The 14242-nt window shown below is 35.3% G+C and overlaps 1 protein-coding gene across 5 annotated transcripts in view; it reads left to right on the plus strand.

Moving 5' to 3' along the window:
- ADGRB3 (adhesion G protein-coupled receptor B3) overlaps window positions 1-14242 on the plus strand; it is a 478609-nt gene that overhangs the window by 199005 nt on the left and 265362 nt on the right. For all 5 annotated transcript variants that reach the window (XM_074895819.1, XM_074895821.1, XM_074895820.1 and 2 more), the window contains 4 exons: window positions 2401-2565; window positions 6307-6471; window positions 7302-7466; window positions 13666-13767. In XM_074895819.1, coding sequence (XP_074751920.1) covers window positions 2401-2565; window positions 6307-6471; window positions 7302-7466; window positions 13666-13767 — 597 coding nt within the window. The remainder of the gene's footprint in view (window positions 1-2400; window positions 2566-6306; window positions 6472-7301; window positions 7467-13665; window positions 13768-14242) is intronic.

Here is a 14242-nt window from a genome sequence, read left to right on the forward strand (position 1 = left end):
AAAACTCCAAATTAAACAATAGATTTAAACTTGTATGTACCCTAGAGAACTTCAGCCTGTGTCTACTTAGTGTCAAGACCTTTCTAATTTATTATTTTTTATAGAATAATCTTTTTCTAATTTGGATTAATTTTGGTTTGCTAAGTTTTGTGCTTTTTAAACTTCTTGTTGCACCTGAATATCTCAATGAACCATTGTGATATCAGGAGATGAAATGCTATCATTGTTATTACTGACTACTGTTTGGAGTTGGATCTGAGAAATTGATTTCTCATTAATTTTTCTCATATGATAAAACATTTTAAGTCTTAGAAATATGTCTGGAATCAGAATCTACTATTTTGTCAATGAGAAAAATATCTTCAGATCATGTGGCTGGATCAGAGTATAATACCTGTCTAAGTATACTACCTGTTGAGAAAAGATGAAATGTAAGGGATTATATGCAGATGTAGGCATCAATTTATTAGTTTTAGAAGAGTTAGGTTTCCTGTTTTTGACCAAAATGCCACAGTTAATTAAGGTCTCTAAAACAACTAGACTAAAATCTGTCACTTCAACATTAATTTGGAATGTTCCTGAGGGTTGGGGTTTGGGTTTTTTGCTATTATATTGCAGATTGATGTGATACTTAGAAGAAGATAATTTTTAAAAAGCTGGCCATGTAGGATGTGGAATAATTATTTTGCTTGTTGACCAGTTTTATGTGACCAACTAAAAATCTTTCATCAGTTGAGCTGTTATCTAGTGGGTTAAATCTTCCCTGAATGAAGCTTGACATTTTCTGTCTGGTACAATTTCTCAGAAGTTAGTTAACAAATTTTTTACCTCAGCATAGCATCTGAAATGACAGTTTTCCTTACTTTTAATGAAATGCAATAGAACCTTCCTAAATGCAGAATTCCCCTTGATCTTACTGATGATTTTTTGATAATATGCCAGGAAGCTGAACATTCTTCTACACCCTTGGCAACTGAATTTCACCCCAGGAAATGTTATTCTGAACCCTACAAGAAAAGAGTTTTATTCGTAGAAACTGGGCAGGTGATACGTACCTTCAGGGCAAAGGAAACCAATATACAAGACGTTCTTTCACAGTGCTGAAAAAAGTGAACCAGAAAATCTCTTCTGTAATGTTGTGAATCTTTACCAACGATACACTGAGATGTTATACACTGTATCACCCTCCAGACACCCTTCAAACAGACAGGGTTGCAGAAACACACAGTTATGTGATACCAGGTGTGATGCTCAGTCTGGGTACTAAGTCTATGGATTTCTCTTAAATGCCTAGCATTACTACAGCTCTCATTACTACATTCCTGTTCTCACAATGCCTAATTTAAACCTGTGCAACTGTTTTTATTTAAGCAGAAGAAAAACAACTAAAGTTTTGCAGTATTTTTCAATTTATAAAGAACTGGTTTACCAGTGCATGTATGGAATTGTTTTACCAATACATTCTTAACTATCATATATTAGAAAACTTTCTGAAAATTTAACTTGAATTGTTTCTGAAAAGGAAATGCATATGGTATATAAGCTTATATGGATATTTTATATTAGTTTCTCCTACAGTGGAAAAAAAATAAGGTAGAGAAAGATGCATCTTCTATGATTCTTTATATAAATTTTATTAAATACTTGTATATAAAAATATTGTTATGTGTTTGTAATTTATTGTGTACTTCTGAAGGTGTTTGCAGTTTGTTGGGTGAATAGTTTTTGAAGATAGAATGATGCATGTATTACTGTGTATGTTAAATCAATTAATATGTTCACGTAAGGAAATAGTACAAACCTCTTTTGCTTATGTGGTCTTGGAATTTTCATGGAGAATAACCAAGCACATGTGCTGCCATGTTTCCACCAGAATTTAAACAAGTTAAATGATTGTAAGGAAATGGCTATTTATTCTGGCGACACAGTAAGAAATGATTGCATTTATTCCTATATTTTCAAAAGAAAGCTTAGTTTTGATTGCTTCAAGTTTTTATTGATATCTTGATAGAATAAATCATTGTACATGCCTGATTTTCACAAAGACTAGTCTCCGGAAAATCAGGGCTATCTCATCAGCACCAAAGACACCATAACTAACTTTAGAAAAGGAAAGCTATCTTTCTTAAAATCATGAATGAAAAGAAAATGTGGCAGTGAGATTAAAGACTAGAGAAAATGCTTCGAAGTTAAATATATTTTAGAGAAAATATACATTTAAAATTAAAATTAGCTAAATTTTATAAAGGATTTATTTGCAAATGCTGAAGATTACTTATGTACTGATTTCCTTGAAACTGGCAAAGTAATTCCCATTTAAAATATTGATCTTGTTTATTTTGAAATCCTTCTGTTACTTCTGTGTCTATTTCTGGTTAAAATCTGTTTGGTTTGTTGCAGTACATGGCGTTTGGGAGGAATGGTCACCTTGGAGTTTGTGTTCATTCACATGTGGTCGAGGCCAAAGAACTAGGACAAGGTCATGTATACCTCCCCAGTATGGGGGAAGATCATGTGATGGACCTGAAACACAACATAAACCTTGCAATATTGCACTCTGCCCTGGTGAGCTCATATAGCAACTCTGCTTTGTTACAGTGCATTCAATGTGCGTTGTTCTGATTTCTTTTATTGCCCTTTGCACACAGAAAAAAAAAGTTATGCAAAGTGAGTAGGTGGAGTAATATTGTTCATAAGTCTGACTGTAGGGATTAAAGGATATAATCATGATGGTAACTGTTCAAGACACTACACAAACAGACAGTCCTCAGTTTCTTCAAGATACTCTCTGTAGGGCACAGTATGTTGTGTAGGAAATCTTGATTCAGGATGGGTCTTGGAGAACCAAAAGGCAAACAATTTTCTGAGTGTGGCTTAAAGGGAGACGTTCAGAGGTCACACAGTTTGTGTCTACCATATCTGTTTGAATTATGTTTGCTTAGAGGTTCGCTTTAATTATTTATTTATCATGCAGCAAACATATTTGGGAAACTGTAAAATTTTAATTGCTATTTATTCCAAATGGGTATTATTTACATGTGTGCAGAGAGAAAGTCTGACACAAGCTAGGGCATTATTTGAATCCCAGTTAAGCCCTTATGAAATGGATTTTAAGTGCCTCATTTCTGGGAGTTTTTTGCTAAACCACTTTCATAAAACTACTCCTAACAGTAAACACTGTGTAGACTTCATGTTAAATCTTCACTGCAATTGAAACTAACTCAAAAAAATCATATATTCGTTCAAAACTGATTTTAAAATTTTTGTTCTTTGGTTATGATTAATTTTGACCAAAATCTTCAGTATGTGTGTATATATATGTATATACATATATATGTGTTTATATATATGTGTGTGTGATACCTAAGTATTATATAAATGTATATAATGCTTAAGTATTACAGCAAATTCAATAAACATAAATATGATTATATATACTTATGATTATTGAACTCATAGTAATACTTAGGTACTAGAAAGGTGTCAGGTAGCTGTAATGTGAGAAATTTCTTTCATGAGTTCTGTCTGAGAGTGTGAAGGTTGCCCTTATAGAATTAAAATTAAATTTCTGTGATTTTTATGAAACCTGAATCTTGCTTTTCTTCTGCTCAGCAACGCATACTCCAACTTTAGGACAAAATTTGTGGAAAAGTTTTAGTGTTGAATGCAGCTGCAAAAATTTTGAATTAATCCAGTTTTTGGCCAAGTTGGCAGCTGTGCAATTTTACATGTGCCTACACAAAAGTAATTAACATGATGTATGAGCATGAAGAAGAGTTGACAACAAGAGAAATGCCAAATAAAAATAGCAGAGAAGAAATTAATGTATTCAGTTCAGTATTGCAAAGAAACACAGAAGATATTACACCTAATCTGTCAAAATAAGCATTTATTTGAGAATTCTGGAATTTGAACAGTCAATTGTATCTAAATGCCTTTCACCAGAGGAAGTTATATACTAATTACATTTAAAAGTAACAGTTTAAATCCTTGCTGAATGTTAAGATTTGCTGTAATTTGAATGTTCAGTTTTATAAGAGAATCTTCATATTGAATTATTTAGTCTTTTAACGGTATTTCTGATAGAGAAAACTCACATGCTGTTTGCTCCTAAAGATAAAGAAGGGAGATGTATGAAATATATATGAGAAGCTACAGAATGAGTTTTCTCCAAAGACAATATAATAATTGATTCGATCTTTCCTACCCTAAATAATACTATATAGTAATGAATAAAACTGAAGAGAGTGCACTGAAATGTAATTTCCATAATGTTTTCCTCTTCACATAAAGCTTTTATGATTAATGAGTGCAACTAGCTTCCATGTTTGGAAAGATTTCCATTCTCTGCTGAATAAATTATCAGGGTGCAGCTTCATATCTTGAGAGGCATCTGCATTGAGAAGTGGTTCACAACCAGGCATTACACAGAATATTTAGTGCAGAACTTGAGCCTCAAAAACTCTCTTCCTTTAATTCACTGGTTGTTGAGATAAGGATAGTATCTTTGAAATGATAGAAATGTTCTGTGGTTACTGTCAAACAACAGTAAAATAGTTCACCTCTGTATTTCACTAAACAGTGATGTACCCCTACAGACACAGTGTGTTAAAGCACTAATTATTGACACCATCAATGCAGGAAGCTGCTATTCCAACGCTCCTTTAGAAGAATCCTGAAATCAGGGGCTGGCAAGTGCACCAAGTGAAGTTTGTCTTTTTCAGTGGTAGTGCTTTTATAGTGATAGTAGTTATAAAACCAGGTTTTCAAGGATGAGTATTAATCAAAATTGTATTACAACCTACATTTTGAGTTTATATTGGGTAACTGCAGGTGCAGTGAGGAACTGATGATTGCTGAAGTCTGCATGAATGCAGGATTCTGAATTAGCACAATCAGTAATAGCACATTTCATAATGCTAACCCGTTTTCAAAAATACTCTCTAGTCCTATATATTATAGACCATATAATTTTTTACTTCTATGAGAATTTAATTGGTTTATATTTTTTATTGGTTTGAGTTTTTTAATATTTTCATTTACCTCAAGAAACTGTATGAAATATGAAATTAAATATAACAGTCTTAAACCTTTACTCATGACAATATTCATCCAAACTTAACTATATGGGCTAATACAAAATACTAAATACAGAACTCATCACTCTATACTGTTTAAAAATTCTACTTGACAAATTCAGAAAGAAGATTATCACAGAATCACAGAATCGTCTAGGTTGGAAAAGTCCTTGAAGATCATCCAGTCCAACCATTAACCTAACACTGACAGTTCCCAACTACACCATATCCCTCAGTGCTATGTCAACCCTACTCTTAAACACCTCCAGGGATGGGGACTCCACCACCTCCCTGGGCAGCCCATTCCAACACCTAACAACATGTTCTGTAAAGAAATGCTTCCTAATATCTAGTCTAAACCTTCCCTGGTGCAACATGAGGCCATTACCTCTTGTCCTATAGCTTACTACTTGATTAGAGACTCATCCCCAGCTCTCTGCAGCCTCCTTTCAGGGAGCTGTAGAGGGCGATGAGGTCTCCCCTCAGCCTCTTCTTCTCCAGACTAAACACCCCCAGTTCCCTCAGCCGCTCCTCGTACGACCTGTGCTCCAGATTATGCAAGATGCAAACACAGAAGCAGACCTGAGGAGGAAGGCAGGCCATTTCTGTCCTACTTTTTATCTCAAAAGAATGTTGAAGAGCTAGGATAATATGCTTTACAAGGAGGATGAATGATAAAAGTATATTCAGGATTCTAAGTATAGAGAACAGAGACTGTATGTGAAGCAAAGTTGTAACTACTGTTTTCCTTTTCCTACTCAACTAGAGAAACCAATTTTCAGAGTCAGGACTAAGAATTTTATAAGCTGACCCATCTGAGTGATCTCTGCAGCTGTAATAAATTACTTTGAAGGGCTCAGTGTTCACATGATACAAGATTGGCCCCTGCTTTTGCCTAAAAAGACTAGTCTTTTTAATAAAGCCTTGTATGCTATGTGGGCAAAATCATAATTTATCCATTGTTATATCAGTATACAATTAGAGGAGATGAAACGTTCTTCACTTGAAGAAAAAGGAAAACAGTTCTAAATTATTTTCAAGTGGCTCATAATGGCGGTTTCTGTATTTGATTGCTGTAAGAAATCAAGTGTCTTCAGGCTAGGCCCAGTCCAAGAGGCTGCATTCAGGCCTAAGTTGAAACTCCCTAACCTAGAAGGAAGCCACAAGGCCCTGCCCAGCTTAGGTGGTAACTCTGCTGTCTCCATCTCTTTTGTGCCTGCCGCGGCAGTTGACGGACAGTGGCAGGAGTGGAGCTCCTGGAGCCAGTGCTCGGTGACCTGCTCCAACGGCACGCAGCAACGGAGCCGGCAGTGCACAGCGGCGGCCCACGGCGGCTCTGAGTGCAGAGGGCCCTGGGCCGAGAGCCGGGAGTGCTATAATCCCGAGTGCACCGGTGAGTACCGACTGGCTGCAGCTCTGCCTCTCCTGCTCAGGAGACACTCAGGGGCCAGTCTGGCCAGTAGCTCTGAGCCTGGCACTGGGAGTACGCCAGCAGGCTCCCGGGCCGCCACAGGTGCAAAGGGGCAGAGCAGCAGCCTCCAGAGGGAAAGAATACATCTGGAAAGGCTGCATGATGGGCTGCATATCAGCTTTTTGGGTTTATCACCATTTAAGGACATTCAGCAGTTTTAGAAGGATATGTTGAAGGATAAAAAACTTCATAAAGTGTTTTGTGAACCTAGAAAGTGAACGTGTATGAACTGATTCTCTTTTACACTGAGACTACTTCATGATCTTCTAGCAATATAAAAGCAGCCTTCCAGGGTGGGTGAATTACATTTATACCTACATTTAAGCCTCATTTGCACTGTCAGAGCATGTAAAAATCAAGCTCCTAAAATATCACATGCAAAAATGTTTTCATTTAGTTTTTTAAAGGGTACTTATGCACGTTGTAAATGTGTATCATTGCCATACAACCGCATTATACAAGTATATAAAAAAAATATAAAAGGGACAATGTCTGTTTTGCAGTCTTAAGTAAAAGCTTATTTGAGCCAATTCTTTTTATTTTATCGTGAGATGCACATCATTTAGACAACAATCCCATATTTAGGAGCCAAATAAAGACTTCCCCGTATTCCCTGGGCCTACATCTACCACTTCTGTCACTGTTAGTTTTATCTGAGGGGCTTTCTTCTCTTACCCAAGTAAAGAATAACCTGTCTATCCCCGTTTATGATTGTCATTATTTTACAACTGTAATTATATTTTTCCAAACAGCAAATGGCCAGTGGAACCAGTGGGGCCACTGGAGTGGCTGTTCCAAATCCTGTGACGGTGGCTGGGAGAGGCGGATAAGGATCTGTCAAGGTGCTGCCGTGACTGGGCAACAGTGTGAAGGAACCGGAGAGGAAGTTAGACGGTGCAGTGAACAGAGGTGTCCCGGTGAGATGCAAATATTATCCCTGTTATTTAAAATACAGTATGGATTACCTTAATGGTCATCTTTAGGAAAGACAAGATCAACTTCCATAGAGCAATAACCATAAGGAGACATATTTGGCCTTGCTTTAGACAAGTCACTGATGTTTTGCTCAGTAGAGCTGTGTTTATGTAGCTAGGTGTAAACTAGCCCTATTGAATATATGAGCAATGCATCATGTTTTAAATAAATCAAAATACTGTAGTAAAGGAAGTTATCAGAAAAATATATTACATTGCCTAGGTACATCTATATTATTTGGAGCAGCAATGATTTGCTACAGAAACTCTCTTTGAGTGAACTGTTTCTCAGAATATCAGGGCTGGTTTTGTAAATCATGGAATTCCTTTTATTCAGAGATGTCTTTGTAATATATTTGGGGTAAATTCTAGTGCAGTAAAGGAGAAAGTGAACCTTACTGTACTGTATAGAATGAATGAATACATGAGCAGCATTTTATATCTGAAGAAAAGTCATTTAAAATTAAAAAAGTACATCTTTCCTGTTTTAATATAATGTTTAAATATATTTCTTTGTAGACTTTTTTACTTTGCCCTTCCAACAGATTTAAGTCTTTCCCACTGAAAGCTAATAAAAGTGTGCTTTTGAGCTTCTTCAAGTGATGAATAAACAAGAACAGCTGGTGAATCTGATCATATTTATCTGTAAAGACACATTATCCTAAAGTAAAAGAATGCCTTGTTGAATAGATGTAAGATAACAAATAAGGTGTAAGTAGTGTAGGATGTTTTAGCTGTTCACTTGGGAAATTGTGTGTTCTAAACTGCAAGCCAGGAAGCGGCAAAAATCAATCTAGCAATCTCTTTGACTTCTAGACATTTCAATGGCTATATTCACTGACAGCCAGAGAAAGGACATAAATGGCAGGGATGCTTTGGGTCAGGAAATGGGAAATATGTCAGATGTGAATTTTATGTTATCAAAGCCCACATTTTCATAGGCAGCATATTTATCCCTTGACAGCCATAAAAGAACAGTTTTCAAAGTATTTGCAGTATAGTAGAACAATGAATCTCATTTCAGTCAAAGAACAACAAAAGGACTATTGGTAGTGATAAAGTTATAATACTATACTGGAAAAGGTAACGAAATTTAACTTCTCAAATGATCTCTTTAATTTTAATATGACATTCATGATTTGAAAAACCATACAAAACAGTATTTGTATTGGATTCCTAAGAAATTTATACTTTCCATAGTAATGCAGACTTCCTCTATAAATGCACAGCACAGAAAGTTAGTGTGAATCTTCTCAATAAGCAGACATTCAGATCAACCAGTTTCTGCTTATAGAATCATTCTTGAAATAATTTGCATTTGTATATTTTAAAGTAAAATCATGCTGCTACAGTCCAATTTTCAAAGGTTGCCACCTGCTGTTAATAAAATATTTTACAGATGTATTCACAAGTCAAATGCACACAGAGATTTATTTGCTGTTTGGTAAATTTATTTATTTACTTGATTAATTCCAGATTAGAATCAGTATGCTTATAGAAGCCATAACATAAAGCATCTTTTAACAAGCTATACTTGTGCAGAAGATTATACATTAATAACAGATTTCATTTTTCTGTTTCTAGACTGACATTTATTAAAGCACCTCAGATTTAAATGTTGACAGTGGATAATTTACCACAATTTTATGAAATTATATACAGATTTACATTTTATAAACACCAAGCAAAACTGAAAAGTGCTATACAGAGATGATTGTTTAAAGTCTAACCAAATTCTGTAGACCTAAAATAGTTTACAAAAGCTATTTTTGTCTCAGTGGTTTCTTTTCTATGTAAATAATTGAGAAACATGAGGGACTAAAATGTTGGGGTTTTTTTTTTTTTTCTTCTTATATTAGCATTGCTTTTCCTTTAGTGTAAGACCAGATCCTCAGCTCTGTAGATCTGCATAACATATCTGTAAAGTGGATGAAGCTGCAGCTGTTTGTATCACCCAGAGGTCTATAGACTCACAGAAAATCAAATTATAGCTGACTTTAATCTGTGGAAGCAAAAAGATAACAAAACCCTGATGCTGGCCACTGTTAATAAGATACTTTGCAAGCGGAGTTGTTTACTTGACTGACTGAAAATCTTGACTGGATGTTTTGTAGTTTGAGTTCAGCATTATCTGAACATTATTCATTATTTTCTTCATAGTCAATCAGTGATTGTTTTCAAATAGCTTGAGCGGGGACTGAGTTACATCAGACACTCCTAGAAGTTGAATATAAGCAGTGCTAAGCAAGGCAGCCTCAGAACTATTATCTGAGAGTTGGTTTCTCAAATGGCTTGGTTTCTGGACAAATGTTGAGTATCTTTCTTTGTGATTTATTTCTATTCACAATTATAAATTTTAAAACTGTGGTTGTTTCCTTCCATTGTGTAATATTCTGGGAACGAAAAACAAAGATCTGAAGATATTTTGTCTTCAGTCATTGCTCCTTTGTTGTATCCCAAATGTGCAAAGTCTAGATTTGCTAAGCAGCTAGCTATGCAGGAATCACTGTGGAAAACTTAGACAGGATGAATGAACAATAGGTCTGTCTCATAGGAATAAAGGGGACAGATAGGTAACAAAAGAAATTGCAATCCATGACTGATAAGGAGTTACATGGCAAGTTGATCAGAAACTGTTTTAGAGAAATGTGTAAGAGAAATAAGGTAAGTCCCATCAAATGTGTCAGTAAAAATTAGGAGATGTGAGGACTGAAAACAAAGTACAGTATTATTCAGAGTAGACTTCTGTAAACTTGTTTTTTTAAAAATAGGACCATGTTCTTATGACAGTTCTAAGAATGTATTAGGTTCCAATAATACAATATCACTTTCCAGAAATACTTAATTTCATAATAGTTAATTCTAAAATAATTCAATGCATGTTCAAATATTTATGCTTTACCCAATTTTTACTCAAAACAGATCCTCAATATTTTTCTCATAAGCCTATTGTCAGTCATAGAAAACATAAAATAGGAATTGTTTTGATCAAAATATTACTGAAAATAATTATAAACTACCTTGTTTGTTAACAAACAGATAACAGTGCACAACTGCTGCCAAAAGCTAGTTAACAATTTCTTACAGAACATAGAAGGTTTCTTCAGAGGCAATACTAGCTACATAAGATAGAATATGAGAAGGGGGAAGATTCAAATAATTGTCAACAACTAAATAATAAAATTAAACCATTGGGATTTGTTTTGTCTCTGATTACAACACTATTCTACAAGATGTTCAAAAGCTTTTTTCTATTGCCTTTAAGATAATTTTGCCTGTGGCATTGAATTAGGATTTAAGAGAGAAACTGTAGTTCTAGCTTCATCTGTGAGCTGCTGTGTGCTGTTGGCTAACTCACTTCACCCTTTTGTGACCCTTTCACATATTTGTTAGCTGCCTAGGTAGGTCATAAACTCTGTGAGGATGTGCGTGTCTCTTGCTTTGTCTGTGTGTTATACGGAGCTTCCTCAGATCCCAGGTGGGTTGATTGCCTCTTGGAGATGCATGTCGTCTCACCATTAATGTCAGAGGAAGACTGTGCTTCCAGACCACTGAATTTGTTGAGTGTTTGTGTTTATGTGGGATGAATTCAGGCCTATCATCACAGGGGTATAATGTGGTAAATTTGCGTACATGCTCTGTGTGGGAAGACATTGCTGAATCACATCACCAGTGAAAGAGATGCTTTCTATTTGCCAATTTTAGCAAATTTACCTCAGTATTTGCTGTCTGCTTCTAACTTTTAGCAATTCTCTACGATTTTGTACAGCTAACTCACAGTTCTGTGTGGGTGTGTTATGAATTAATTGTGCCATAGTTACAGAAATACTTGAACTGGTCCTGAGCAGAGCCAGCAGGGCCAGCAAAGATTTTTAACTCAGATATTATACCACTCCAGCGTGACTGTAATGTCTCCATAGGCAACATGGGTTGGAGCCTCGCAGATGCTTTAATGTGGGTGGATGTCTGTTTAGTAAGCTCTGCCAGATACATTTTATCTTTGGGAAGAACTGGTTTGGGTTTCACGCACAGTATTCCTTGATCCAGGGTATTTGTACAGTGTGTTGCAAGGTACAGAGTCAGCCAGGGACCAGGAAAACTTCTTTGCCTGGGCAAAGTGATACCTCTTCCAAGTTTGACTTGTTCCCACACCTCTTTCCTGATAACTCTGCACTTTGGGAATGCCTTTTACTTTGAACACAACACACAGGTGCACAGATTCTCTGGCACTAGGCTAATGTTAAAACACAATCTTGAGTTCTGAAAAGTGTGATGCAAAAAGACACAAGTTGTACCCTTCCAAATAAACCAGAAATCTTTGATATTACCTGTTAGTTGCTAGCATAAAAGAGAAAATACGATGTAGTAAGTGCACATATATAGGCATGTGTGTGTTTTTTTCCAGAACAAAACCACATTTAACATTAAGTATTTGAAGGGAAGTAAGAGTTCTTGTTCTGAGAATCAATACCTAAAGTGTTGATTAGTGAACACAACGCATTTAAAATGGCCACAGCTGCATGACAAATATATTTCTTAGAGCTCTAAGCTTTAGCAAATTTGTGTAATTTATAATATTACTTCTTTATGATGTTAATTTACACTCCCCAAATCAGAACATTTCTTTTACGTTTAAGGTCATAATAGGATGGTAACTGCATTTGCTTTTTCACCAGCTGCTTTTCCCATTGTAGTACTGGCCTGATGTATTCACTTATTGAGTATGTCTGAAACAGTGTTAGTATTCTAAATTATGAATATAACCAACTTTCTTTGGGTTTTGCCATTAATGGAACTCTTGCTTTTTTAGCAGCACCAACTGTCTTGATTTTATGATTCAGGAATGCTGATGGTGAGGCAAATTTAGAAATTTTTCTGCCCAATTGTGATTCATATTAGTGTTACTGAGCCATCTGCAAGGTATTCTTTGTCCTCCACAAAGAGAAGGTACAGCTTTGTGCAAGTCTTCACAGTTCCCTTACTCCCCTCACTCTTACATTAGCAGAAGTACAAAACAGGGAAGATGGACAGTTTTACGGTTTAGGTAATGGGATGGGCAAAAGCTGTAATCCCTTCCTGCCTCTGCTAGAGATTTCCCATGCAACCATGGGTGAATCGCTGAATAGCTTTCTGCCTTATCACCCCATCTATTATAGCAGTAGAATTTCCTTTCTCTTTTCCTTTTTCTTGTTTTGTAACCGCTTTGCCGTAATACAGTGGGGTTACAATTTTCATGTAATACATGTAATATTAAATAACTCATGGCTTTTCTCTGTTGAACTTGGAATAAACTAGATTTCACTAACTAGCATTTGCCAGTACTTTTAAGTTGTGAGATGACTTCAGGCAGATGTTTGCTGTGTTAATCTAATTTATTCAAAAATTATAAACTGGGAATCTACAGTAAAAATACAAAGAGCAAGAGGAATGTAAGTCATGTGAAAATGAAACACGAAGCATTTTTAGAAGCTTCTTTTTCACCATGCAGTTCTGTTACTATGAAATTGTGAAAATATTTTTTCCCTTTGAATGATATTACAGGAGTCAGTAAAATGCCATTTTGGTTTACAGCCACTCAGTTTCACATTATTAACTATACTTGCTTAATTCCAACTTGTGCTGAAACACATTTCAAAAAAATAACCTGCTTTTTGGCCTTCAGAATATACAACTCTCGTTTGATACCTTTAGCACATTTAATGTTTCAGCTGTGGTTTCAGAACTGTTTCTTTCACATATGGTTTAAGTTTTAAAAAATCTTTAAAAATTTTAGTGTAAGATAAGCATCATATCATGACATTTTAAGTATCATCATCTTCTGATAGATGCTTAATGTCATTGATGAAAATAGAGCAACAAGATTCAAACCTATTAACATTGCAGCTACAACCTAAAGAATGTTTGTTTGCTGAGGAGAATAAAGACATAGACTATATGAAAAAAATATGGTCACAGAGATATTTTAGAAATGGCAGGGTTTGCATTTTTTTCATTTTTGTACTTCATTCTTGAAATGAAACCAAATGATGTTAGCATATGCATCTCAGGAAGAATTAGGACAAGATTGAAGACTTACTTTTCTGATATAAAATACCTGTTTTACATTAATGTTTGTATTTAAATTCTCATTTCTAAATGGCAGCACCTTACGAAATATGTCCTGAAGACTATTTGATGTCAATGGTGTGGAAAAGGACCCCAGCTGGGGACATGGCATTCAATCGATGTCCCCTCAATGCCACAGGTACAGTATTACTTTGAAATTATATGATGATAAAAAGGGGGAGAAATCTTCTGTATTGTGTTCTAGATATAATCATTACTAGACTCTTATACATGTGTATATATGGATATATGTGAATATATATAAATCCCACATATTTACATGTGCATATACATACATATAGTATATACATATACCCTGTGTCTTATAGCTTACATATATGCATGGTTCTGTGGTGCATATATAAATATATATACAGATAAATATATGCATTATAGCCAGAAATAAAAAGCTGAGAAGAAATCAATTTGACAGAACCTATCAGGCAAAGTGATGAAAATGAAGCAAAACATAAAAATCTTTTTAATTAAGAAAACACTGCTAAAAACCCACCAAGTGAACACTGGAATGTGTTTCAGAATCTTATGCTACTCCCTATATACTGATGATCATTGCATGAAATTGTTTCTGTGTGTGCTTTTAAAATAGCATGGAA

The sequence above is a fragment of the Athene noctua genome, chromosome 1 (genome assembly GCF_965140245.1).
Source record: "Athene noctua chromosome 1, bAthNoc1.hap1.1, whole genome shotgun sequence".
In the NCBI taxonomy this organism is placed as follows: domain Eukaryota; kingdom Metazoa; phylum Chordata; class Aves; order Strigiformes; family Strigidae; genus Athene; species Athene noctua.